The 27,818-nt window shown below is 38.7% G+C and overlaps 2 protein-coding genes across 4 annotated transcripts in view; one reads left to right on the plus strand and one right to left on the minus strand.

Moving 5' to 3' along the window:
* The window catches only part of QRSL1 (glutaminyl-tRNA amidotransferase subunit QRSL1), a 39,393-nt gene extending 14,893 nt beyond the window's left edge, over window positions 1-24,500 (minus strand). Inside the window, exons 1-9 of one of the 2 annotated variants that reach the window (XM_032275133.1) lie at window positions 24,315-24,500; window positions 14,581-14,740; window positions 14,165-14,263; window positions 11,445-11,541; window positions 7,238-7,414; window positions 4,125-4,300; window positions 3,926-4,041; window positions 1,418-1,610; window positions 619-736 (exon numbers count right to left, since the gene is read on the minus strand). In XM_032275133.1, the coding sequence (XP_032131024.1) occupies window positions 619-736; window positions 1,418-1,610; window positions 3,926-4,041; window positions 4,125-4,300; window positions 7,238-7,414; window positions 11,445-11,541; window positions 14,165-14,263; window positions 14,581-14,740; window positions 24,315-24,338 (1,160 nt within the window). In that variant the 5' untranslated portion in view covers window positions 24,339-24,500. Of the gene's footprint in view, window positions 1-618; window positions 737-1,417; window positions 1,611-3,925; window positions 4,042-4,124; window positions 4,301-7,237; window positions 7,415-11,444; window positions 11,542-14,164; window positions 14,264-14,580; window positions 14,741-14,878; window positions 18,145-24,314 lie in introns of those variants that run through there. The other variant, XM_032275134.1, reaches the window with a different exon arrangement.
* A 26-nt stretch (window positions 24,501-24,526) lies between these two features.
* Window positions 24,527-27,818, plus strand: part of RTN4IP1 (reticulon 4 interacting protein 1) — a 56,756-nt gene continuing 53,464 nt past the window's right edge. The window contains exon 1 of one of the 2 annotated variants that reach the window (XM_032275135.1): window positions 24,527-25,245. In XM_032275135.1, coding sequence (XP_032131026.1) covers window positions 24,972-25,245 — 274 coding nt within the window. In that variant the 5' untranslated portion in view covers window positions 24,527-24,971. The remainder of the gene's footprint in view (window positions 25,246-27,818) is intronic. The other variant, XM_032275136.1, reaches the window with a different exon arrangement.

Below are 27,818 nucleotides of genomic sequence, written 5' to 3' on the forward strand. Positions count from 1 at the left end.
AATAGCCAAGGGCCATTTAATAAGATTAAAATCCTTAATGGCTTCTCACTTACACTCATCCCTTGATGTCTGGGGCGGGGGTGGAGGGTGGGGAGTTTGTTTCTAAGCCCTTTGGATACCAAAATCTGAGGATATTCAAGTCTCATATAAAAGGGTGTAGTGTTTGTGTAAAACCTATGCACACCTCTTGCAGTTTAAATCATCCCTAGATTACTTAGGGATTTAAATCATCCCTAGTAATACCTGTATTACTGTAATATCTAATACAACGTAAATGCGATATAAATAGTTGTTATACGGTATTGCTTTTTATTATTGTATGTTTATTTTATTTTTTGAATATTTTTGATTTGTGTTTGGTTAAATCCAAGGTTGCAGAACCCACAGATGCGGAGAATATGGAGGGCTGCCTGTAGTTTGTACTAATCATTTAGCTAAAGTACCAATATTTCTTTTGTTTTTGAATACAAGGACCCAAAAGGGCCATAAACAGGTCTTTTCTAATTCAAATCATAAAGATTTTGTTTCTTTACTAAATATCTCGACTTATAAGACCTGATAGAGATATGTTACTTGAGGTTTCAAGAATGAAGAAAATTCCTAAATGAATTGTCTTACTCTTTTAATAAGAAAAAGTTTCCTGAGAGGATTCTTCCTCTCACCACATCATTGAACCCCTCTCGTCTGGTTGCAGCATACATGGCTTCAGTGGACACATCAATGTCACATCTGTGACCTGAAGACAAGAAAAGGGTAAATATTACTTGAAAGTAAGTAAAGTTTTGGCTAAAACCAGGCCGAGCTTCCCTTATTTTTTTTTTGAGATGGAGTCTCACTCTGTTACCCAGGCTGGAATGCAGTGGCATGATCTACGCTCACTGCAATCTCTGCCTCCTGGGTCAAGTGATTCTCCTGCCTCAGCCTCCTGAGTAGCTGAGATTACAGGCATGCACCACCATGTCTGGCTAATTTAGATTCAAATTTTTGTGACCAACACTAGTTTAGGGAATTGCCCTTATGGTTCTTTTCCCTATCTGCCTTTTGACTGACTGGTCATGGTGACAGAAAAAAAGAACCAAGAAGGAAACTCCATTTGTTCACTCATTCATTCATTCATTCAAATATTTATTGAACTCCTAGCATGTATCAGGCACTACATTAGTGAGATTGAGCATACGACAACAAGATACTATCCCTTCAAGTTATTCACAGTCCCTAGAAGCAAACTGAACATACACAGATATTTATGACAAATAGTGTAAGTACAAGTCTAAAATGACAAAGATAAAATGATTCATGATTAACTTTTTTGAATCATTAACATTATCTCAAGCAATAACTTTTTTGTCACTAATAAGTACACTTTTCAAATGTTTGTGACAACTACTTTAAAATTAAAATAAGCCAGCCATCTTACCATATTGTAGCCCATCAAATCTTGCCATATTCGATGCCACTTCCGACGTGCACAATACATGGTAGCAGACAATTGAATAACTGGTGTGAGGAAGGGATACTTCAATTACTTTGGCCCCCTCAGACTCAAAGAGGTCAGCAGCTCTGGACCAAAGAGACTGTATTTCACTTGATAATTCTGGTACAAGATATTCCTTATAGGAAGAAGATACAAAATTGGAACAAAATTGGTGTAGATGATTTTATAAAATTTTGTGCTTCAGGATCTTTGGTAATAACATTAGAAAATATGATAAAATTGCTGGTAGTTAGCTAGAAAAATTGAATCCATTTAAGAGTGTTTATGGTATGACAAGCACAGTACTAGATATTATGATCTGGATATAACAACATTAAAGATTGGAGATCTGGGTTGGGTGCAGCAGCTCATGCCTATAATCCCAGCACTTTGGGAGGCCAAGGCAAGTGGATCACTTGAGTCCAGAAGTTTGAGACCAGACTGGCCAATATGGGGAAACCCTGTCTCTACTAAAAATACAAAAATTAGCCAGGCATGGTGGCAGGTGCCCATAATCCCAGCTACTTGGGAGGCTGAGGCAGGGAGAATCACTTGAACCAGGATAGGGGGGTGGAGTGGAGGTTGCAGTGAGCTAAGATAGCTCCATGGAACATATTTGTTAAATACTCAGTTATCAGGTACCCTGTTAGATGACTTTTTTTTTTTTTTTTGAGACGGAGTTTCACTCTTGTTACCCAGGCTGGAATGCAATGGCGCAATCTCGGCTCGGCACAATCTCGGCTCACCGCAACCTCCGCGTCCTGGGTTCAGGCAATTCTCCTGCCTCAGCCTCCTGAGTAGCTGGGATTACAGGCATGTGCCACCATGCCCAGCTGATTTTTTGTATTTTTAGTAGAGACGGGGTTTCACCATGTTGACCAGGATGGTCTCGATCTCTTGACCTCGTGATCCACCCGCCTCGGCCTCCCAAAGTACTGGGATTACAGGCGTGAGCCACCGCGCCTGGCCTAGATGACTTTTAAAGGTTCTCTCATCTCATGCTTTTAACAAGCCCATGATGTAGGTATTATAATCCTTCATTTTGTTAATAAAAAATCTTGACATAAGAAGTTACTTTCCTAATGTTAAATAGCAGGTAAGTAGAGGGTCTAGGATTTCAAACTGGGTCTGTTTTAAAGCCTGTGCTCTATGTAAATTCTTAAAGAATGCATAGATTTTACTTCTTTTTTTTTTTTTTTTGAGACAGGGTCTTGCTCTGTCAACCAGGCTGGAGTCCAGTAGTGCAATCATGGCTCATGGCAGTCTTAACCTCCTGGGCTCAAGTAATCCTCTCACCTCAGCCTCCCAAACAGCTAGGATTGCAGGTGCATGCCACCACACCCCACGATTTTTAAAAAACTTTTTGTCGAGATAGGGTCTCTGTATGTTGCCCAGGCTGGTCTCAAACTCCTGATCTCAAGCGATCCTCCTGCCTTGGCCTCCCAAAGTGCTGGGATTACAGGCATAAGCCACTGCACCTGGCCTTACATATATTAGCCTAATGGAAGATTTAAAATAAAGTAGTAGTTCTCTATAGCAGTGGTCTCACCTGGGGGTCACTTTTGTCTCCTTTTCTCTAACTAGGAGACACTTGACAATGTCTACAGACATTTTTGGTTGTGCGGTTGTGGTTTTGGTGGTGGAGTACTCCTCACATGTGGGGCAGAGGCCAGGGATGCTACTAAACATCTTACAATGCACAGGACAGTCTCTCCCACAGCAAACAATTGCCAGTCCCCAACACCCATATTGCTGACGTTGTGAAACTTCATTATGCTGCAGGGTAACTTATCTCCCTAAAAGATTTAAAGTATTAATATATTGCAAGGCTTAATATTTTTAAAAGGTCTGTAATTTAACAGTACTACATTCATGTATTCTTTATGCAGTTGCTACTGTAATAGATGCAGTAGTAATAATAATAGCAGTAAAGATGTTAATGTTTTCTGAGGCATTACTATGCAAGGTATGGCTTTGGGCTAAGTCCTTTCTTTACATTAGGGATGGGCAAACTATGGCCCATAGGCCAGATGTGACCAGCCAGGTGTTTTTGAAAATAAAGTTTTATTAGAACAGAGACATACTTTTTCATTTACATATTGTCTGTGGCTGCTTTCTCACTATAATGGCAGAGTTAGGTAATACAATAAAGACGGTATGGTTCACAAAGTCTAAAATATTTACTATCTCGCCCATTATAGAAAACATTTATAGACTTAACGTGACTGTCTAATTGATCCTCACAAATCTCCTTGAAGTCAATACTTTTATTATTCCCATTTTACAGATGGGGAAATTGAGCTTAAAGAGATTAAGTCACATACTCAACTCACATAACTAATAAAAGCGGCACTCAGAGCAGAGATTCAAACCCAACCAATCTGCCTCCTAAGTCTGTGCTCTCTATTGGATTTGACAGTATTTTTCTAAAGTATGAAAGGAAGAAGTTACCTTTGGAATTCCTATACATAGTTTGCTCACATCTGCCAAACTGGAAAGCACAAGTGGTTTATTAATAGGGTCATGTACTGTGGTAGAATCCTTGGGGTCATGTCCAGCCAGTACACCTGTAAGGAGCAATACTTATGAATGACAGACATATTTGTTTTATAGTGAAACTGTTGCAAATGATATAGAATTATATAAATACCCAACACCATTGCTGCATCATCCACACATCTGGTTAAGATTCCTGGCACATCCATCGAATTCACCAGGGGAATGAGACCATGACGGGAAACTAAGCCATAGCTTGGTTTGAAACCAACAAGCCCACAGTGGGCAGCAGGATTTCTGGTGGATCCTCCTGTATCCGATCCTAAAGCCCTGGAATTTAAATGGAATTATCTTGAGAAGAATGATATATCTCTAATTATATTTGGAATCTGCCCTTTCAATTGTACATTTTTAAACTGTATTTTCGTCTGATTACACAAAAGTAACACATGTTCATCTCAGAGAATTCATAAAGTAGAGAAAACTACAAGAGGTACTCAATATTTCAATACCCAGAGGCAAACACTGTTAACATTTTGGCATATTAATTTCAAGTCTTTTTAAAAATGCATTTTTTTCATAGTTAAGATGATTCTCTAATCATGACTTTGCATCCCTTTTTTAATAAGCCTTTTACTATGTCATTAAAATTCCTGAAAATGTAAAGTATATGTAATATTCCATCATATAAATTGGTGATTCCTGATATTTGAAAGTCCATTCTCCTTTCAAAATACATATAAATTTTATACTTTCCTCTGATGTTGATACTGAAAACAAATCAAATTAATGGCAATTTTACAGTATGCTTTTACAAACTAAATATACCCCTCCTAGAAATTCAGATACAGCCCTTTGCTACCCACCCCATTTAGAATCATGGATAGAGATGTATAATAATATACTTAAACACTTAGGTTGTTTCTAACTAGAATAACTATTTAATAAGTAAATTTGTAAGGAAAACCTTTGAACATAAATTTTTTCCTATGTGTCTGAGTACATTTTAGGCTAGCTTCCAGAAGTAGAGTTAGTGCACATAAGTTTCTGATATATGTTGTCAAATTACTTGTCAGAAAGTTTATGCCAATTTATATTCCCAGTTGCAGTGAGTCAGATTGTGTTTTAAAGTTTTAGTACTATCACTGAGTACTAGTAGTTTTTAAAATTTTATAACCACGAAGTTTTTATTAACATGCATTTTGAATAATTTTTCACACTTATTTGTACATGCATTATTCAATACAAAGTTCATTTCTTTATCTAGTTACCTACAGAGTTGGAGTTGTTCTTATTTAAAAAACAAAACAAAACAAAAAACTAACCTGGAGGAGATTATGCTAAGTAAAATAAGCCAGTCACAAAAAGACAAATACTATATGACACCATGTACGTGAGGTAACTAGAGTAATTAAATTCATAAGACAGAAAGGAGAAGGCGGTTACCAGGGCTGGGAGGAGGGTTAAAGGGTATACAGTTTTAGAGTTGCAAGATGAAAAGTGTTCTGGAGACTGATTGCAAAACAATGTTTTTAATACTTTTGAACTGTACATTTAACAATGGCTAAGATGGTAAATTTTATGTTATGTGCATTTTACCACAATTGAAAAACCATTTCAGGAAAACAAAAATTGTGCTGAATAGTACATACCTACTATAAAAATTAAAAATATTGACATTCAGTATTTCCATGCAATGACTGACATATATAGGTATGCAACTGTTACCTTTAACAGAAATGGGTTCTGTAACTTATTTTTCGCCTAACAATTTATCTTGGTTATTTTTCCATGTCATTACATAGTGCTCTAACTTATTCTTTTCTTAGTGGCTGCATAGTACTCCAGGAATCTTCCTGTTTTAAAAAACTATTGTAAAAGAAACAAATCAAAAAGGCGGAAACAAATAAAAACCGGGGAAACAAAAGCAGAACACTTCACAGTTTGGGATACACTTAGTCTGAAGTTATTTTTGGTCTGTGCTTCTATTGCTTACATTTCAAGCAAAGCTTTGGACAGAAGAATGCTCCTAACAATAACATGGCATTTGTGCTCTACAGAAAATGCAAATTATATTTCCTTTCTTACAGTGTCAATTTAAGCTACAAAATCAGACTGTTGCTTTCACAATTTTAAAAGATACATTTTCTTATTAGCATTCACTGACGGCTATGTAAAAGTAAAACTTACATTTCCATAGGAATTATGTGTCAAAATGCCATCTACTCAAAGCACATTCAGAAAGATGAACACTAAGTGGGATGATGAGGACAGAAAAAAAGCACCTAATCCTGCAGTCCTAACTTGTCAGAACTCACATTAATATTAATGCAATGCTATAAAATTCCACAGAGATAAAATGAAATGGTTTTACTTGTTAATAAGATTTTAGGAAAACTGAAAAAAAATCTGTAGAACTCACATCTCCATAGCTCTAAAAAACTATAAATAATTTATGGTTGCAACATGTGTGAAAGAACTTAGTTTTAGTGGATAATTAAGGGGAGATAAAATACAACAATATTACTAAAGAAACACATTCATTTTGATTAAATTGATACTGATAAATATAGGAATGGCCATATTTGCTTTCTTTTCTTCGGGTAGTTAAGAAATGCATTACAAATGGGACTGAGAGTATGATCAATGGATTCTTACCAAATACAAAGTGTGACAGATAAACAATCAGCACCTAACAAGCTTGAAAAAACTTTACTTACTGATGCACATGTTTAATTGCATATTTAGGAAAACACTATTTAAAATATCTTATGAATACATATTAGCGTGTTTTCTTTTCTTTTATTCCTTTTTTTCCCCAAAAATCTGATCTTGCTGAAGGATAAACATTACTAACAGTTTAGCTCAGCAGCACTTAACTAAAGCCATTGTATGTTAGTCCCTAAATATTTGTACAATCAGTGAGCAGACACTCAAATTACTTAAAAAACGAAATGCAATTAAGTTCATTTATGCTCAATGCTTTATTCTGCAAGATCTATAAAATCATATTTTAAGAGAACCAGATACTATGCACAAAAATGTTATTTTAACAAATATTTAAGTTAGAAGTATAAAATATACATAGTGTACTGTACAGTTGAGTGCAATTACAAGATACAATTTTGATTTACCTTTGAGCACACATAGCTCACTAAAACTAAAAATACCAAGGTATGAACTACTCTACTGCTGCATTTTACATATAGTTTATGACTGTTTGTATTTGGTTGGGTTTTAAAATACAGACAGAGAAAAGCATCTTACGCATAGCATGTGAACGCAGACACGGCAGCTGCACTCCCACCTGAGCTTCCTCCAGTTATCAGCCAGTCTGAATCTCCACTCTTGCTGTGGGGATTCTGCTTCCTTTTTTCTCTATATTGTTTTGAATAACTCCAGGGGTTTTTAACTGGTCCAAATACACCATCCGTGCTTCCAGATCTGATGAAGTGAAGCAAGATACCTTAGTAAAACTTTCATTTTATGTGAAAATATCATCTTCTGAGTATATTATTTGCTTCTAACACTCATTGAGCATTTAGGAACCCATTGTAGCTTGAATTGCAAAAGGTGGGAAGCCTGCTCAGATGTAGCTTTCATTAATTAGACAGTTTCGGAGGATGGGAAGGAAGAGCACTGGTGGTAGAAAGTAGAGAAAACTAATCTGCTAAGAAAAGAGAAAAGATTTTTGTCTCATTTAATCATCCAATTTGATTGAAGACGATTTCCCTTGTGAATCAAGGTCTTCCAGTTGAAAAGGGTCACATTCAAATATTAAGTTTTCTGAGGAAATCTGTCCCTAAACCAGAAGTTCTATGAAAAACATTACAAGTGGAATGCTAATAACTTTTAAATTTTTGAAATTTTATTCTCAAATAAATTGCAAAAATAAAAACATGTCTAAAGCACTTTATACCCTTTATTCAGCTGTATCTATTGCTAACATTTTATCCCATTTGCTTTATTACTTGTGTGCTCTGTGTATGTTTGTACATATGTAGATACTTAAGGGTATCTTAAGGGTAAATTAAATATACTATAGCCCTTTAAACCTAAATACTTTAGTGTGTATTTCCTAAGAATAAGGATATCATGTTATACAGTTACAGTATAGTTATCAATCTCAGTAACATTAATATTAATACAATACTTTAATGTACTATATGTAATTCAAATGTGTCAACTGATTCAATAATGTATGGCATTTTATCCCCTTCCTGGATCAAATCTAGAGTCAGGCCTTCCATTTAGTTATCATTGTCTTTTTTTTCTTTGAGACAGAGTCTCGCTCTGTCTCAGGCTGGAATGCAGTGGCATGATCTTGGCTCACGGCAACCTCTCTCCTGGTTTCAAGTGATCCAGGTTCAAGGGATTCTCATGTCTCCAGAGTAGCTGGGACTACAGGTGTCCACTATCTAACGCCTCGGCCTCCCAAAGTGCTGAGATTACAGGTGTGAGCTACCGTGCCCAGGCTCATTGTGATTTTAATTTTAATGTCCCTAATGATCAAAGATATTAAGCATTTTTTCATGTGCTTGTCAACTATGTTTTAATCTTTGATGAAATGTCTGCTTAAATCTTTTGTTCATTTCTTAAAAACAGAATTGCTTGTTTTCTTATTGTTTTCCTATTGAGGTGGGCAATGCTCTATGTATTTTAGATATCAATTCTTTCTCAGATATATGTTTTGCAAATATTTTTCTCAGTCTGTGGCTTGCATTTTCATTTTCTTAGCATATTTCAAAGTACAGAAGTTCTTAATTTTAATGAAGTCTAATCTATTAATTTTTAAAGTGGATTTGTGCTTCATGTTTCCTATCTAAAAGACCTTTGACTAACTCAAGGGCACAAAGATTTTTCCCTGGTTTTTTTTTTTTTTTTTTCTGTAGAGAATGGTCTCACTATGTTGCCCAGGCTGGTCTAGGACTCCTGGGCTCAAGCAATCCTGTTGCCTCAGTTTCCCACAGTGCTGAGATTATAGGTGTGGGCCACCAGGCCCGACCTACTCTAAATTTTCTTAAGTTTTATGATGTTAGGTTTTGCTTTCTTTATCTCTCATCCTGGAAGATTTTCACAGCCCCTTTTTGTTTTCATATGATATTTTAATAGAATGGTTCTCATTTTGGATTAATCTTTTGTTTCTCTGTTATTAGAGTCAGGTTATACATTCTCAGCTGGAATATTACATAGGTGATATCATATCTTTAGACAATTACATCTGGAGGCACACCATCCACTTCACCCTCGCTGGTGATATGAATTTTGATCAGCTGACGAAGGTAATGTCCTACAAAGGCCTTTGTTCAAATTTACTCCCATGGATTAGTTCATTCAACATACATTTAATGAATTCCAAGAGATACCACTGAACTATACAGTCAAGGACTCTTGTTTCTATGAAACAGGGAACAAAGACCAAGCAAATATTATAAATAAGCGTCATAAAAGGGTAAGTATAAAGTATTTTTGGTGAAAGACTGAATGCTTTTCCCCAAGATCAGGATCAAGGCAAGGAAATCTGCTTTTACTACTTCTATTCAGCATCGCAACTAAGGCCCTAACTGGCACAATAAGGCAAGTAAAAGAAATAAGAAGAAATAAGACTAGCTATATTCGTAGACTACATAATCTGCTACATAAAATATTCCATAGAATACACAAAGACCAACTAGAACTAATAAGCGAGCTTTAACAAGGTTATGGGATAAAAAGTCAACATAGAAAAATCAACTATGTTTCAACATACTAGAAATAAACAATTAGAAACTGAAAAAAATATTTTCTATAGCATTAAGAAACATAAAATGGGAATAAATCAAATTATATATATGATTTGTATGCAGAACATCATAAAAACATTCCTGAGAAAAACAAAATCTCACTAAATGGAGAAATTTAGGTATTCATGGATTTGAAGACATGTATTATAATGCCAATTCTTCCCAAGTTGATCTATAAATTCAACACAATCACAATCAAAATCCCATTAAACTTCTTTGTAGAAATTAGCAAGGTTATTCTAAAACATATCAAAATACAACGGATCTAGATTACGTAAAATGATTTTGAAAAAGAAGAACAAAGTTAGAAGACTCTTACTATATAATTTAAAGGCTTGGAATAAACAGAGGTGCAACAGAGTCCAGAAACAGACCCACATGAATGGGCTTGATTTTTGACAAAAAAATCTAAGATCATTCAATGAGGAAAGGATAATCTTTTTTATCATTAGTGCTGGAATTAATGGATATCTGTATGTTTAATAAATGGACTTTATTCATACTATATATGAAAATCTAATTCAAAATGAGTCGCAGGTCTAAATGTAAGAGCTAAAATATAAAACTTGTAGGGGAAAAGTCTTTGTGACCTTTGGTTAGGTAAAGATGTCTTAGGACACATGAATCATAAAAGAAAAAAATTAAGCCAGGTGAGGTTATGTGTGCTTGCAGTCCCAGCTACTGGGAAGGATGAGGTCAGAGAATCACTTGAGCCCAGGAGTTCAAGACCAGCCTGGGTAACACAGTGAAACCCCATCTCTAAAAAATAAAGGAAAAAATGGGCCAGACACAGGTTGCTTTTGCCTCTCAACACTTTGTTGGACCAAGCTGGGAGGACAGTTTGAGTTCAGGAGTTTGAGGTCAGCCTGAACAACACAGTGAGACTGTATCTCTATGAAAGGAAAAAAAGAAAAGAAAAGGAGGGGAGGGGTGAGGGAAGGGGAGAAAATAAGGCCAGGTATGGGTGGCTTACACCTGTAATCCCACCACTTTGGGAGGCCAAGGCAGATGGATCACTTGAGGTTAGGAGTTCAAGACCAGCCTGGCCAAAATGGTGAAACCCCGACGCTACTAAAAATACAAAAAAATTAGCCGGGCATGGTGATGCGTGTTTGTAGTCCCAGCTACTTGGTGGGCTGAGTCAGAAGAATCGCTTGAACCCAGGAAGCGGAGGTTGTAGTGAGCTGAGATGCACCACTGCACTCCAGCCTGGATGACAAGAGTGAAACTCTGTCTCAAAAAGAAAGAAAATCAATTAACTGGAGTTTATCAAAATTAAGAACTTTTTGAAAGGCATTTTCAGAGAATGAAAAGATAAACCAGAGACTTGAAGAAAACATTTGCCAGTCAGCACCTGTCTGATAATGGATTTGAGTCTAAAATACATGAAAGAGTTCTTACAACGCAATAAGAAGATGGCCCAATTTCAAAAAATGGGCAAAGAATGTGAACAGCTGCTTCACTGATGAAGATACAAGGATGGCAAAATAAACACCTGGAAAGATGTTTAACATCATTAGTCATCAGGGAAATACAAACTAAAAACAAAATTAGAGATGACTATATATCTATTAAACTGAACATAATCTCACAGAGGGACTAAGAAACTGGCATTAGATCCTCAATCCTTTCAGGAAACTACACTTAGTGAAAATAAAGGCACAGATAGAAGAAACTCAAATTTTACTTACCCCATAGCAAATTCATCTAGATTTGTTTTTCCCATTAGTAGAGCTCCCTGATCCAACAACTTCTGAACTACTGTAGCATTATAAGGGGGTACATAACCTGAAAAAAATTTAATTATTTTTTTTTACAGTCCAGAGATCTTTTATTTGTTTATACCTATTATGTCATGAATTCACAGGGGATAGGCTCCAGCAGCTCAGGCACCTTCCCACTGGTTCTCACACAGTGCACTTCGCTGTGTGGAGCAGGCTGGCACTTCAGTTGAATCCAGGTACCTTTATCTTTGGCTTCCTTGACACATTTCAGGAGGCAATCTCGGCTCCTATAGTACTTAATGTGCTCAATATGCACATTAATTCTCTTGGCAAGAATCTTGCCCTTGTATGTTCACAACAATGCCAATAGCATGCTAGGTAACACTGTAGACTCCTCCAGTTTTGCCATGGTTACGCTTGTGGGGCATTTCTTTTTGAATAGTACCCATTCCCTTGATGTCTACAATATCACCTCTCTCTTTTTTTTTTTTTTTTGAGATGGAGTATCGCTGTGTCACCCAGGCTGGAGTGGTGTCACAATCCTGGATCACTGTAACCTCTATCTCCTGGGTACAACTGATTCTCCTGCCTTAGCCTCCCAAGTAGCTGGGATTATAGGTGTGTGTCACCACGCCCAGCTGACTTTTGTATTTTTAGTAGAGACAGGGTTTCATCATGTTGGCCAGGATGGTCTTGATTTCTTGACCTCATGATCGGCATGCCCACCTTGGCCTCCCAAAGTGCTGGGATTATAGGCGTGAGCCACTGCGCCTGGCCAACATCACCTTTCTTATAGGTTTGCATGTACGTGGCAAACAACTCCCAGTTTTCTAAAAGGCCTACAGAATATATATCGGGTGCCTCTCCTCCTTCCCTTTGTGTTTGTCATTTTGGTGAATTACTGGAAGATGGTGGTTCCTGCCAAAAGGCCAGTTTTTTTTTTTTTTTAATAGGAAACAAAACAGTGAACATGCAAATCATATGTAAGAAACAAGCATATGTTAGAAACAAGAGTTGGCAGGGTGTGGTGGCTCATGCCTGTAATTCCAGCACTTGGGAGGCTGAGATGGGTGGATCACCTGAGGTCAGGAGTTCAAGAGCAGCCTGGGCAATGTGGCGAAACCCTACATCTACTAAAAATATAAAAATTAGCCAGGCGTGGTGGTGCGTGCCGGTAACCTCAGCTACTTAGGAGGCTGAGACAGGAGAATCACTTGAACCTGGGAGGTGGAGGTTGCAGTAAGCTGAGATCGCACCACTGCACTCCAGCCTGGGCAGCAGAGTAAGATTCCACCTCAAAAAAAAGAAAGAAACAACAGTCCAAACTGCAATTAAGCAATTCATAGTGATATGTATTAATTATTCCTAATTTAAATAATTGGTTGTACTTTCTTCTAGTAATTTTTTCCTACTGCTTAAATGTATGTTTTCCAAAGATAATCTGTACATTCACTTTTTTTTTCTCTGCTCACTGCAACCTCTGCCTTCGGGATCAAGCAATTCTCCCACCTCAGCCTCCTGAAGAGCGGGTATTAAAGGCACCTGCTGTCATACCGGCTACTTTTTATATTTTTGTAGAGACAGGGTTTCACCATGTTGGCCAGGCTGGTCTTGAACTCCTGACCTCAGGTGATCCACCTGCCTCGGCCTCCCAAAGTGCTGGGATTAAGGCATGGGGCACCGTGCCTGGCCAACTATTTTTATTATCTAAAAACACTGACTTTAACAGTTCTACAAAATATCACATGATAGAGATGTACTTAGTATTTATGAAAGTAATAGTAAATGTCTATTTTGCTCATTGTACTTGACTTTTTCTTCTCAGATGATGTGATACCACACAGTAATTTTTATGTATTTCCAGTTAGAAATAGATCTTTATTTTCAACTAAAATTTCCTCTAACTACTGAAAAGCCCTAGTATATACTCCAAAATAATTAACAACAGTCTGAATATTAGAGGAAGGTTGGGCATATTCCTCATAGAATATTACTTTTAGCATTTAGTGCTCTGAATAACCTTTTTCTGTTTCTCTTCCTTCCAAGGATCCAAATATCTTGATAAACCCGATTCCTTGTGACCAAATTCTAAAGAATAAATCTAAGCATTGCCATATTGTGCTATAAAAAATAGAGGAATTAGGAAATAAAAAATAACTGGTCAGTAGATGTTAATGAATCCTCACATCATCCACAAGAGAGGGGTATTGATGATAACCAGTTCATATTCATTCCCATGTTATCAATGAGCTCAAGTTAGAGGTTATATAGTGTGTTCATGGTGATCAGTTTTTTGTGTTTTTTGTTTGTTTTTTTAGAGATGGGGTCTCACTATATTGCCCAGGCTGGACTCAAACTCGTGAACTCAAGTGATTCTCCTGCCTCAGCCTCTTAAGTAGCTGGAACTACAGGTATGCACCCAGCTCGTAATTAGTTATTGAACTGAGTCTTCCTAAATATTAATAGAATTTTTGAAAACTTCTCAAGTAGCGTTCATTAAGCTGGCCTACCTCTAAAGAAAAATTCTGCATTCTAAAAAAGCAAATAGTGAAAAAGGTGATATTATATTCTAAGTATTTCCTTCAAAGATACAATTAGTCTGAAATTATCTTGGTACTTTGTTATCCTAAAAGTGAAAAATACTTATTTTTACAAAATTATGAATGCTCTGATCAGTTAAATTTTACCTTTCAGCATATTTGATGCACATGTTGTCTCAATGCCAGATGTGCTAAAGTTGTCTTTTACTGCAATAGGAATTCCATCTAAATCCCCAAGTGGCTGTCCTGCATTAAAAGGCCAAAAGAGTGATAAAGGAGATAGTTTAAAACATAAACATACATGAATACATGTTATTACAGTAACTACTAGTTTTTGGCATACAGGATTCTTCAGAAACCATATTTATGTCAGAAATTAATACAGTTGGACATTATAAAGCATCACATATCCATTACCCTTATTTTTATTATCCTCATGGCAAGTTCTTTAAATAAGGGTATGTTTTATGTTTAAAGCTTCACTTGCCAAAGGGAGACTGCTACAACCAATTAAACTCCTTCTCTGGTGATATAACAATGAAGTATAATTAAAAGTAATTTACCATTCTTATATCTCTTTTCTGATTCTTCAGCTTGTTTTAAGGCCACCTCTTCCGATACAGTAATGTAGGCATTTAGAAACTTGGTCTTCTTGATAAGAGAAAGACATTTTTGACAGAGCTCTGTTGGTGTAATTTGGCCTTGTTTCAGTGCCGCAGAAACCTATACACACAATTCAAAAACCTTTTACTGACTCGGCAGAAGTTTCAAATGTTATATTGGTGGTGGTGGGGGTGATGGAGTGGCTAAGTATTACACTTTGAAGTGAGGCTTGGGTTCAAAATCAAGAGAACCTATTACCTCAACACACAGTGTAGTGGATGAAGGGTGATGCACTGATCAGCTTGAGGACAGGTGAAGGACATGACATTCTTCTCCTTTGCTAACTTTCAGTTTCAAAGTCAGGCTGTACAAACAACAGCAATAAGTTAGGTAAACCATTCTGTCCAGGGGGAGTTGAGGCCCAGCATGGGTGAAGGATGGCTGAGGGCAGATTCTGTGGAGAGGGTAGTTTAGCTGCAACACAAGCAGTCCAGAGAGAAAAAAAGAGAAGTGAACTGGACAAGGCATTGCAGGATTTTTATGGCTCTCTAAATAAGATCTTTATACCTACTGTGGAGTTCAAGTAAGAGACACTATGAGTTGAGAGAACTGCTTATAGAGGTTCAAAGGAAAACTGAAAAACTTTTCTGAAATTCTGTCTTTAGAGAAGATGTTAGGAAGGCTGGTAAAGAACTGCACCAAAAGTGACTGGGAAATAGTGAATATCAGTGTATACCGACAGGAAGTAGGGCCTGAGATGAAGTCATGACTGTCTAATATTTCCTGTAGGAAGTAATAATAAATGTAGTTACTAATCAGATAAAAGGGATGAATAACAAGAAGTAAAAGATGACACCAAAGCTCTGGAGATTTTATGAAAAGATAATTGGATTAGATAGGAGTTGAGAGAAAAGGAGAATAGAGGAAAGAATAATATTTACCAAGTATTTTCCAAGAGCCAGACATTGTTGCTTTACATGCATTATTACTTCACTTAACCCTTAAAGCAACCACACAGTTAGGTACTGTTTATCTCATTTGACAGATGAAGAAACTGAAGCTCAGAGACCTTGAGTGATTTGTCCAAAGTCATTCAAACGGTAAAGGACAGGGTGACTTCACTTCATAATATACAGTCTTCACCATTTCTATCTCTACTCTACTGGAAGCTTAGTTTGTCCTTCAAGTTGACAGTATTTTCACATGTCCTATACACACTAAACAAGAGAAGTTTGCATTTGAGGGGAAAATCTGCAAATGATCTGCTCTCAGCTATTGAGTAAATCATCAAAGCAATGGCATTCTTAGGGTTGAGGGTTTTAAATGCAACAAGCAGTGGGAAGAGGTCATCAAGAGGATCCCTAATGCTTACAGACAAGAGGAAAAGGACTTCCATGGGGAGGCTACTGGACTGTGCAGGGATGGGGAGCACAGCAAGGTCTGACTTAAGGAGGTGACTTCTATAGTAACAACAAGAGAGTTCGTCAAATAGTCTGTAAGAAATGTAAACCCTCCAGAAGAAAGAAGCTACAAGGAATAAAAGAGAGCCGTGTGTTTTAATATCATGTATATGGAATGGGAAGAACAAACATGGTGATAGGCTGGTGGAAGGGAATTAGAGCTAGCAAAAACCCAGAGCTAGACAGACAATACATACAGACAGATATATAGGCAGGCCCATCCCATGGCTAAGTTGTAATAATGAGGAAAATTCCATCTGCCACTTTCTCTCCTTCCTTGACTCCTCTCAAGTCCCCTAATGTCTACGATCCTCAAGCTGCTTCCAGAGTGGTAAGAGGATAAAAGCTAAGAGCTGGGATTACAATTGTGGTTGAAGGGTAAGAAATAAGACTGTCTAGGAGTATTCACTTTAAATGGTGCTGATTTTCATTAAGACCATTTTTAGGAACTGTAGATTTGAGAAAAAAAAAATCAATAAGAGAACTGGAAAACAGAAATGAAAACAAAGATGCTAATCAGCTAGATGCACTGAGCATAAGAAGCAGGAAATATAAATCACATATAGAGTTTCCCAGGATAAAACTGCAGGTGTCATATCTGAATATAAAACGAAGTTAACTTTCAAATTTTTGTTAAAAGACAAAACATTCTCTCTCTGGCATGTCTTTTCTCTAATGGAGACTAGGCCTTCCCTGGCAGCCACTGTTGCTCCTGTTTAGTGCTTACCTACCAGGTACCACAGAGTCCAGAATGGGAGAGGAGACAGATGATCTCCTTGTTCCTCAATGCTTCTCTTCCCTCCTCTCTCAAACGTCTCAGCTCCTCTGAAGCACACGCCTTGGGGGATGACACCATGCTCCCTGGTGTGCTGACCTATAGCCTCCCTGGTACTACTTTAAATTCACTGACAATTTTGGCAACTAGCTCACTGTCACCTTTGTTGTTATTGCTCCTATCCTCTCCCTTGTTCACGACAAACTTCAAGTCCATGCATACCAATACCTGACTTTTCACTTCTTTGACCTCACTTTGCACAAACTTTCCCTTCACTTCACCCGTTACCAACTTTCCTGATCGTTGCCCAGACTACATACATCATTACTAACATCCACACAGCCACCAAGAAAACAAGACCTTAGTTCCACAACTGCAGGAAATGAACTCTGCCAAAAACCAATGAGGTCGAGAGGACTGGAGCTCCAGATGGACTCTAGGCCTAGCAGTACCTTGCCGTACAACTGCAGTACCTTGATATCAGCCTTGTAAGACCCTGAGTAGAGAACCCAGCTACTCCATGCTTAGGCTTCTGACCCAGAAAAGTGTGAGATCCTGGATTATGCTATTTTAAGCCACAAAGTTTATAGTACTTTGTTATGCAGCAGTAGACAACCAGTATACCTCCTCAAAAAATGTTAAAAACTTGCTCAGGAACCACTCTTCTTACAAAGTAAGGGAAAGGAAAATTGTAAATACATATAATTAGTAATTTTGTCCCTGCAACGAAATTAATGTTAATAGTAGTTAGTTCTACACATTGTCCTCGGTGCTTAATATATCATTTAATCTTCACATCCACACTGAGACGCTATAATTATCTCCATTTACAGATAAAAAACTGAAGTTCCTACCTGAGGTCACATAGCTAAAAAGTAGCAGAGCTGGGATTCAACCAAGGACTGATCTTGTTTCTAAAACCACGCTCTGAACTACTTACTGTACTACACAGTGAGTATCCCTTATCCAAAATGCTTGAGACAAGAAGTATTTCAGATTTCAGATATTTTCAAGTTTTGGAATACTCTATGTGCACTATATACTTTCTAGTTGAGCATCCCTAACCCAAAATTTCAAGTCCAAAATGCTCCTGGGGCGTTTCCTTTGAACATGCCCTTTGAAAATCATGTTGGTGCTCAAAAAGTTTCGGATTTTGGAGCATTTTAGATTTCCAGATTAGAGATGTTCAACTTATATAATTATTCTCTATGCAAGACATTTTGGCATTTATTTCTCTGCCACGAAGTGAAGACACTTTAACTTAACAGAGAGCATTAAAGGTTCACTTAGGAAAAGAACTGTCTTTTTTTTTTTTTTTTTTTTTTTTTTTTGAGATGGAGTCTAGCTCTGTCACCCAGGCTGAAGTATAGTGGTGTGATCTCACCTCACTACAACCTCTGCCTCCAGGGGAGTTCAAGCGATTCTCCTGCCTCAGCCCCCTGGGTAGCTGAGACTACCACTACCATGCCTGGCTAATTTTTTTGTATTTGTAGTAGAGATGGAGTTTCACCACGTTGGCCAGGCTGGTCTTGAACTTGTGACGTTGTGACCCACCTGCCTCGGACTCCCAGAGTGCCAGGATTACAGGTATGACAGAACAGAACTGTCTTTAAAAAAAAAAATTGCCTTGATAAATGCTGAAGTTACAGGAGAACTCTTAAGGGCTGAGTGTTCTGGTGATGGGTACTTATCATCTCTCTAACACAGTCCATTCTTGCTTTTGCCTTCTTGCTTCTTGCAACTGCATGTCAAGATCACTAGCAGGCTCCACATTCCTAAACCCACTGGTCAACACCAGTCCTCATTTTATAGTACTCCTTAGTGGCATTCAACACAAGTAACCACTCCCTCTTTGAAACACTTCTCTGTGTTCTAGACACCGCACCATCCTGGTTTTCCTCCTGTCTCACAGGGTATTCTTTCAAGTCTCTTTTGCTGGCTTTACTTTTATTGTTGACCTCTAAAACCTTGGAATTTTAGGTCTTCTTCTATTTTTACATTCCACTTCCCAGGTAATCTCATCTGGCCCTATAGCTTTAAATATCTTCTATACTCTGGCCAATGTATATCCTCTTACCTAGCCTCTTTTCTGAAACTCTTTTCTCTAAATTCTTGTATCTAGCTGCTTAACTGATAGCTTCACTTGGATATCTAAGAGGCATCTAAAAATTAACACATCCAAAACAAAACTCTTGATAACCTTCCCCTTCCAAACCTGCTCCCTTCAGAGGCTTTCCCATCTTGATGTTACATTTCCACAACTGCCCTGGCCAAAAACCTATGTATCCTCCTTGATTCTTCTCTTTCCCTCAAACCCCAGATCCAGGACATCTGATTTGCAAGCCCTAACTTAAAAAACAATACCCACTCCCATTATCTCTTGCCAATGCAACAGGCTTCGAGTTGATCTCCATGCTTTCTTGCTTTTTTTTTTTTTTTGAGACAGAGGCTTGCTCTGTCACCAAGGCTGGAGTGCACTGGTATGATCTTGCCTCACTGCAGCCTCAACCTTCCAGGCTCAAGTGATTACCCACTCAATCAGAGAAATCTTCCCTGACCACTCCAGCTAAAATGTCCAGCTCCCCCAACTAGTTCTCACACTATAATCTACTTAATTTTCCTCCATAGTACTTATACTACCTGAATAAAATGTTTGGTTTCAGGAAGCAAGAACTTCTGTCCTGTCCACTATTTATTTTTTTTGAGATGGAGTTTAGCTCTTGTTGCCCAGGCTGGAGAGCAATGGTGTGATCTCACCTCACCACAACTTCTGCCTCCCAGGTTCAAGCAATTCTCCTGACTCAGCCTCCTGAGTAGGTGGGATTACAAGCATGTGCCACCATGCCCGGCTAATTTTGAATTTTTAGTAGAGACAGGGTTTCTCCATGTTGGTCAGGCTGGTCTCGCATTCCTGACCTCCGGTGATCTGCTCGCCTCGGCCTCCCAAAGTGCTGGGATTACAGATGTGAGCCACTGCACCTGGCTCTATCTGTTTTTAATGCTACACCCCAGTGCCTGGAACACAGAGGTACTCACTAAATGTTAGTTGAATGAATAACAGTTGTTTAAAATTTGGAACGAATTTCCCTATAGAACAATGATTAGTTTTTCTAAAGTTGAACCTCCAAGAAGCCAACTGAGTATATTATTCTTGAAACTTCAGGATTAATAATATTAGCCTTGTGCCTGGCTCCTAGAAACACTGGGATCATGCCACAAAACACAAAGGTAAAAGTGAGATTCCTCCCCTTTCTGAATGTACCTGGGTAAAATTTACAAATAGAAATTTTACCTGTTTGGTATCTTACCTCCTTTTTGTGCCTATTATTCCCAGGGCTCCTCTCTTACCATGAGCCTCTACTCACATCCCCCAAATTGCCCCCATCATTTTCAGCCCTTCTCCCTAATTCCTAGCAAATTTTCCCCTCTTCAACTGATTATCTCAATTAAGATAATTGTGAAGAAATTTGAACTGTTATAATTTACAACAATGGGTGAACAAATTGTTCAACCTTCCCAGGCATCTGTACATATTTAAAAGAGAATTCAATGAAAAGATAATTTGTATGAATTAATCCCTAATTAGTAGAATTTAGGGCATCAGTACAGTGATGTGGAAAAAATACAAAGTAGACAGAAGGTAGTTTTAGAGCTGGGAAATAACCATCAAACGTTTTGCATGCTAGGCATTAATAGGTATTTGCTAAAGGGCTGATTAAGTAAAAGTAATCATGTCAAGGCATCTTCTGGGTCTTCCCTTGGGTCAGCTCTCCTAAATAGTTTTTTTTAACTCCATTAGGCAAAAGTTTTTTTCACAATGGCTCACTCAATGACACCAGGAGAAGTAATACAAAAAAGGTAGCACTTAAGGAGTCATGACAGTTGTCAAAATCAAAACAGAGTCACTTGTGTTAAAATCCTGACGAATGGAGCCAGGTAAGGTCAAGAAGAGAGGGTTCTCATGTACAAATGCCTGATAAGAAGAACTATCACACTTCAGCTGACAAAGGATAGATAAGCGGAGTATATAAGAAGCTCAAACAACGTAACAGGGAAAAATCCAATAATCAAATTAAAAATGGGCAAAAGATCTGAACAGACATTTCTCAAAAGAAAGACATATAAATGGCAAGCTGGTAATATGAAAAGGTGCTCAATGTCACTGATCATCAGAGAAATGCAAATCAAAACTACAATGAGATATCATCGCACTCCAGTTAAAATGGCTTCTATCCAAAACACAGGCAATAATGAATGCTGCTGAGGATGGAGAAAAGTTAGATGGAATGTAAATTACTACAGCCCACTATGAAGAATAGTACGGAGGTTCCTCAAAAACCTAAAAATACAATTCCTGGTTGGCTGCAGTGGCTCACACCTGTAATCCTAGCACTTAGGGGACTGAGGCAGGATTGCTTGAGGTCAAGAATTCAAGACCAACGTGGCCAACATAGTGAGAGCCCATCTCTAAAAAAAATAATAATTAAAAATAAATAAAAATAGAACCACCATATAATCCAGCAATCCCACTGCTAGGTATATATGCACCTAAAAGAAAGAAAATCAACATAGCAAAGAGATATCTGCTCTCTCATGTTTATTGCAGCACTATACACAATAGCTAAGATTTGGAAGCAACCTAAGAGTCTACCAGCAGACAAATGGATAAAGAAAATGTCCTATAGGTACACAATGGAGTACTACTCAGCCATAAGAAAAATGAGAGCCTGTCATTTGCAACAATATGGATGGAACTGGAGAACATTGTTAAGTGAAATAAGCTAGGCACAGAAAGACAAACTTCCCATGTTCTCACCGATTTGTGGGAGCTAAAAATTAAAGCAACTGATCTTGTGGAGATCCAGTAAAATGATGGTTACCAGAGGATGGAAAGGATAGCAGTAGGTGTGGGGATGGGTAATAGGTACAAAAATATAGTTAGATAGAATAAATAAGATACAGTATTTGATAGCACAGCAGGTGATTACAGTCAATGATAATTTACTGTACATTTAAAAATAACTAAGAGTATAATTGTAATGTTTCTAACACTGTTGGGAGCCAGCCCTACATCACCCATGGGTACCCGGTGGCAACAAAGGAATGAGAAAAAGATTAAGAGAAAAAGTGGGACCAGGGGACCACACTTTATTACCCTGGAGGTGACAGTGAAGGCCCCAGCTCTAATCATCCACATTATTTATTGATTACAATCACTTTGATCTACAGGGTAGGGGTGGAGTGATGGTGGAGTGAATCAGTGAGCCGGAAGTGAATTAGTGAACCAGAGCTGGTGTGTCATCCTAAGGATTGATAACAGTGGTGGTTTGGGAGTTTCACAAAACAAGAACATGCGGTTATCTTTAGCTTATTATCTATGTACAGCTGATGGAACCCGGGCCTTACACAGAGCCTACAAGTCTGGCTATGTCACAGTGCTACGAAGGGGTTTTATGTCCTTGAGCACAATGTTTATGGTAACAGAGTCCAGGTCACCCTACACTGGAACATGAGGCATGGAGAGACCTTCCTCCTCAGAGGCCTCCTGCAGCCTTCCGCAGTTTGTTGTTCCTTGTTTATATGTTACTCATAACCAATTTATGTAGGCACTCTGTAAGTCCTTTCTCCTTTGCAGCTTTTCCCAACATAACACAAATAAATGATAAATGCTTGAGGTGATGGATACACCATTTACTGATATGATTATTATGCATTGTATGCCTGTATCAAAATATCTCATGTGCTCCATAAATACATACACCTACTATGTACCCATTAAACTTTTTTTAAAAAGATCATGAGATTTCAAAAAACACAACCTTGCACAAAGGCCATTGCAACCTTACGCACACACATACACAGATACTTCTGTAAGGACATCTGACCAGCAACTGCCCATCCAACCTTGGACTGATGCCACCTTTGTGACTCATCCTTGTAGCCAATGATAACTGATTCAAAATAATTTATGTAATTCTTCTCATTTTGTCCTTAAAAACAGCCCTTGCCCCAACCTCCTTAAATAGGCATATAGTTTGCTATATCACACATATTCCCATTGCATTGCTACTCCAAAATAAATATTTTCTTTAGAGAGTCTCTTTCTGTTACTTAGATTGGCAGTGGAAAAGGGAAAAAAAGGAAATACCGTATTTGAATAGGTTATATTTCATTTTAAAACAAGTTTTGGGTGTTTTTTTTTTTTTTAAAGAACAAATTTGATTTGATACAATTCAAAATGGTAAAATAATGATGTATTTTGGGAAATAACTTTATTATTTAAAGGCTGTGGATTTAAATTTCCCATTATATGCTATAGCTATCTATAATTATAATCCAGGCTGCCAGCTGGGAAAAACAAACAAAACGAAAACTTCTAGGGTGGAATAAAAAGGAAGAAGGAAGGCAGTTTAGGTCTTCAGCCCCTACTTATTACCAGAAATCACCTGGATCCCCCATTAAACCATACTCCCAGACTTACCACACAGATCTAATTAAGTCTAGAATGGGACATAGTTTTGGTTTTAACAGGTGCCTCAGGTGATTCTGATAGAAATGGGCCTTCAGATGGTTCTAAGGTTGAGGAACTTAGAAGAAATTTCAGGAAGCAAAAAGACCTGAATTAAAGAAAGCTGTAACAGCAGAAATCACGTGAGAGGGCAGATTACAGCCATATCTGCAGGATTGAATTAACGGAGCTTAGTGATTTATTGGATATGAGCGATGAGGAAGACTCTAAAGGCAAATGAGCTAACAGTTGTGCCATTAAAAAGAGTCTATTAAGAATTCAGAAATATCAAGAGCTTTTGTTTAAGATGGGGGTTAAGAGGTAAGGGGGTACTCCCGTTACAGTGATGACTTCAACATTCATTAAAGTGAATTTGAGGTGCTTATGTGACATTTGGAAGAACTGTCCAGAAGGCATCACAAATACAGCCTAGAATTCAAACATGACGTCCAGGAAATGGAGGCTAGGGTTAGGGAATCATTGGTATCTCAGTGGTAGGTAAATCCTACAGAATGAATTATTTCAAAAAACCCAAAAATTACTCGTTTGAATTTTGCAAACTACAGTTTTGCCGGGCTTCTTAACGACAACTGCAGCTAAGTGTGGGGGACAGGGAGCCTGAAGTGGCCCCGAAAAGCCCCCCTTATCTGGCAAAGCCCACTCCGACCTCATTGCGGAGCCCGACCCATACCAGAGCAAAGGTCTAAGCACCTAAGAAGCCGATTCACCACCCTACAGCTCCGCGGTGCAGACATTTCCCCTACTAAAGTCCTAACTCCTGAATGGGTACGGCGAGTGCGCCCTAAGGACCGAAAGGTACCTATCCCCCACTCAGTTCAAGAGGCAGTAAGGTGGGCCAAGATGCGTGGTAAGGCCCACGGAGTCTTTCGTCAACGGACTCCGCTGAACTTTCCGCCCTCCCAGGGGCCTCAGAGGGCCAAATCTACTCACTTCTCGGAGGGTCCGGCCCAGCATGGTCCTCTTGCCCAGACTGCCACCATAGGAGCCAGGCAAGGAGGAAAAAGAGGTCACCGGTCGCTAGTGATATTACATGGGCGCAGCCATCTTTAATCGTCACTGAGCCCTTCAACACCGAATACTTGGATTGGTTGAATTGCAGCCCGAGGAAATGATCTTTGCAGGCGATTGGTTGGCGCCGCAAAGCCACACCGGCGGCTAAGGAGAGCACACCGGCAAGGAGACTGCGGGTCAGGGTCGCGGCGGCAGCCGAAAAGCCTTCAATTCTCTGGCGCTGGATCGCGAGCGGTGTCTGCTTGTCCCGCCGAGGGCTCCCAGGACAGGGCAGGGATCTAGAGGGGTTGCATACCGGCTTTTCTTTTCTCCTTTTTTTTTTTTCAAAAAAAGGGGAAGGGGTGAAAGGGAGGGAGGAGAATGGACAGAATACTGACTGGAACGTTAATTGGAGCATTTCATATGCGAAGAGCAGAATAACAGTTCCACGTTCTTCATAAAGTTTCTCCATTAGATTAATTTCATTTTGGAATGCTCATTTTGCATGCTTAATTTTGAAATTAGCCCGTTTGACTGAATTCAGGGGTGCGAGTTTGATCCAGTCCAAGTTTGAGCACTCAGTTCAACCAGTTTACGATGGAATTTCTGAAGACTTGTGTACTTAGAAGAAATGCATGTACTGCTGTTTGCTTCTGGAGAAGCATAGTTGTCCAAATGCCTTCGGTTAGAAAGATTAGTACCACCTCTCCAAGGAGCACTGTTATGCCTGCTTGGGTGATAGATAAATATGGGAAGAATGAAGTGCTTCGATTCAATAAGAACATGATGATACCTATCATACACTATCCAAATGAAGTCATTGTCAGAGTTCACGCTGCCAGTGTAAATCCTATAGACGTTAATATGAGAAGTAAGTTTTCAAAAGATATTCTTACCTTTTTTTTTTTTTTAAAAAATCACTATTTCATAAGGTATGTGGTTTAAAGAAATTATTTGACAACGCTTTGGTTAACACAAAGGAATCATTAAGGTTTTTAACAATACCTCTGCAAATATTATTTCCAAAATTTTGAAATTGTAATGACCAGAGTATCCTTCTGGCCATTTATATTGACAAAATATAAGCTTGATTATATTTTGTCATGCTTATATGCTTATATAATGTCAAGCATTATATTTGCCATGCTTCCTTAAATATGTTAAGTTTAGACTTGAGAGCTGTGTCTGTAGCTAACTTTTTTTTTTTTCTGCCCAGAGTGGAGTGCAGTGGTCCTATCTCAGCTCACTGTAACCTCTGCCTCCTGGGTTCAAGCAATGTCTTCTGCCTCTGCCTCAGCCTCCTGAGTAGCTGGGATTTCAGACATGTGCCACCACACCTGGCCAATTTTTTTTTTGTATTTTTAGTAGAGATCGGGTTTCACCATGTTGGTCAGGCTGGTCTCAAACTCCTGACCTCAGGTGATCTGCCTGCCTCAGCCTCCCAAAGTGCTGGGATTTCAGAGGTGTGTGCCCAGCCTACGTCTGTCCTGGGAACTAAGTTTCTGTCCTGGGAACTTTGTGGTGTTCTGAGATCTGTCACAGGCTTTGGAGGTAGTAGTTATGTTTCCTAGTCAGTTCATAATTTGCTTTTTTTTTTTGAGATGGAGTCTCGCTCTGTTGCCATGCTGGAGTGCAGTGGTGGGATCTTGGCTCACTGTAACCTCCGCCTCCCGGGTTCAAGTGATTCTCCTGCCTCAGCCTCCCAAGTAGCTGGTACGACAGGCACGCGCCACCACATGCAGCTAATTTTTGTATTTTTAGTAGAGAAGGGGTTTCACCGTGTTGGCCAGGATGGTCTCGACTTCTTGACCTCATAATCCAGTCGACTTGGCCTCCCAAAGTGCTGGGATTACAGGCATGAGCCTCCGTTCCCACCTGGAATTTGCATTTTTATAGTACACCCTAAGGACTGAAAGGCACCTATCCCCCACTCAGTTCAAGAGGAGGCCATGAGGTGGGCCAAGATACGTGGTAAGGCCCAGGGACTCTTTGTCAACAGAGTTCTCTTTACCATTACTTGTAGGTTTCTTTATTGTTCCAGTAGACAAAGCAACAGAACAGGACTCCAAGATACGGACATAGTACTTTCCTCATTTCTGCTATTGCATTCTGCCCTCAGCACTTAAGATCTATTTTCCTGTTATGCTCCATTCTAAAGGAATGTTCTTATCTTAATTTCTGTTGGATGGTACTGACAAAGCTTGGAAAGCACTAACTTCCTAAGATATATACTATACAATTATTATATTTATTTTAGTGCTGAAAAGGTTTAGTATTGTGCATTAATTTCGCTTTGGAAAATAATGACAAAAATATTGTCAGTCTTGCTTGTGGGAATTCATATGTCTTTTGAAGAAATCGGAAAACATCTTTTGAGATGATTGTGTTAATCATAGATCGGTTTCTGTTTTAGGTAAGCTGCCAAATGCAGTTTAGTGTAACCATGGGTCAGTGTTTTGAAGGACTATGTGTAGATCTACAGTTATATTCAACAGATTGCTTCAATAGCAATTCTTTATTTTAATTATTATATTTTAAGTTCTAGGGTGTTGAGAAATGTTAAGTTGTTGAATATTGAGAAATGCTGAGTATATGATAGAATATATTGTTTGCTAGAAAGAAAAATGGCAAGGAAAACCTAGGGCCCCTCTTACCCCCCAAGTAGAAAACTACTTGGGGCATTCTAAAGTGGCAGGACAACATATAAAAATCACACACCGGTTAAAACAATTCTTTAAGCATGGGACATCTGACCCTGCCCCCCTGGCTCCCTCGTGGAGAATACTTTTTAGTTTGTCTGTGATCAGTGGTAAGCAGGCACCAGCTGCCTACTTGGCATATTTTTTGTGTTATCAGAAAATACCGAACATCTGTTTGTTAATAATAATCACCTGTTCAGAGAGGATAAATGTGTGGGTCAGAGTCTGCTCAAGGCCCTCAGCCGGGAATGCTGTCAGCCCCTTGAGGTTTTCATCTCGGAAGGCTGCTGGTCCCTGGGATGGTCCCATTTTGTTGTTATGTCTGGGTGTCTGCTTCTCAATTCCTTCAGCGCTGCCTGGGTGGGGGTCTCGGTGGCTGAGCTGACTTGGTACTGGGATACATGTGCGGAACTTGCAGGTTTGTTACACAGGTATATATGTGCCATGGTTGTTTGCTGCACCTATCAACCCATCATCTACATTAGGTATTTCTCCTAATGCTATCCCTCCCCTAGTCCCCCAGCCCCTCAACAGGTCTTGGTGTGTGATGTTCCCTTCCCTGTGTCCATGTGGTCTCATTGTTCAACTCTCACTTTTAAGTGAGAACATTCGGTGTTTGGTTTTCTGTTCTTGTGTTAGTTTGCTGAGAATTATGGTTTCTAGCTTCATCCATGTCCCTGCAAAGGACATGAACTCACCCTTTTTATGGCTGCATAGTATTCCATAATAACAATTCTTTTTTTTT

The sequence above is a fragment of the Sapajus apella genome, unplaced genomic scaffold (assembly GCF_009761245.1).
Source record: "Sapajus apella isolate SASKATOON/1434 unplaced genomic scaffold, GSC_monkey_1.0 scaffold6, whole genome shotgun sequence".
Classification (NCBI taxonomy): domain Eukaryota; kingdom Metazoa; phylum Chordata; class Mammalia; order Primates; family Cebidae; genus Sapajus; species Sapajus apella.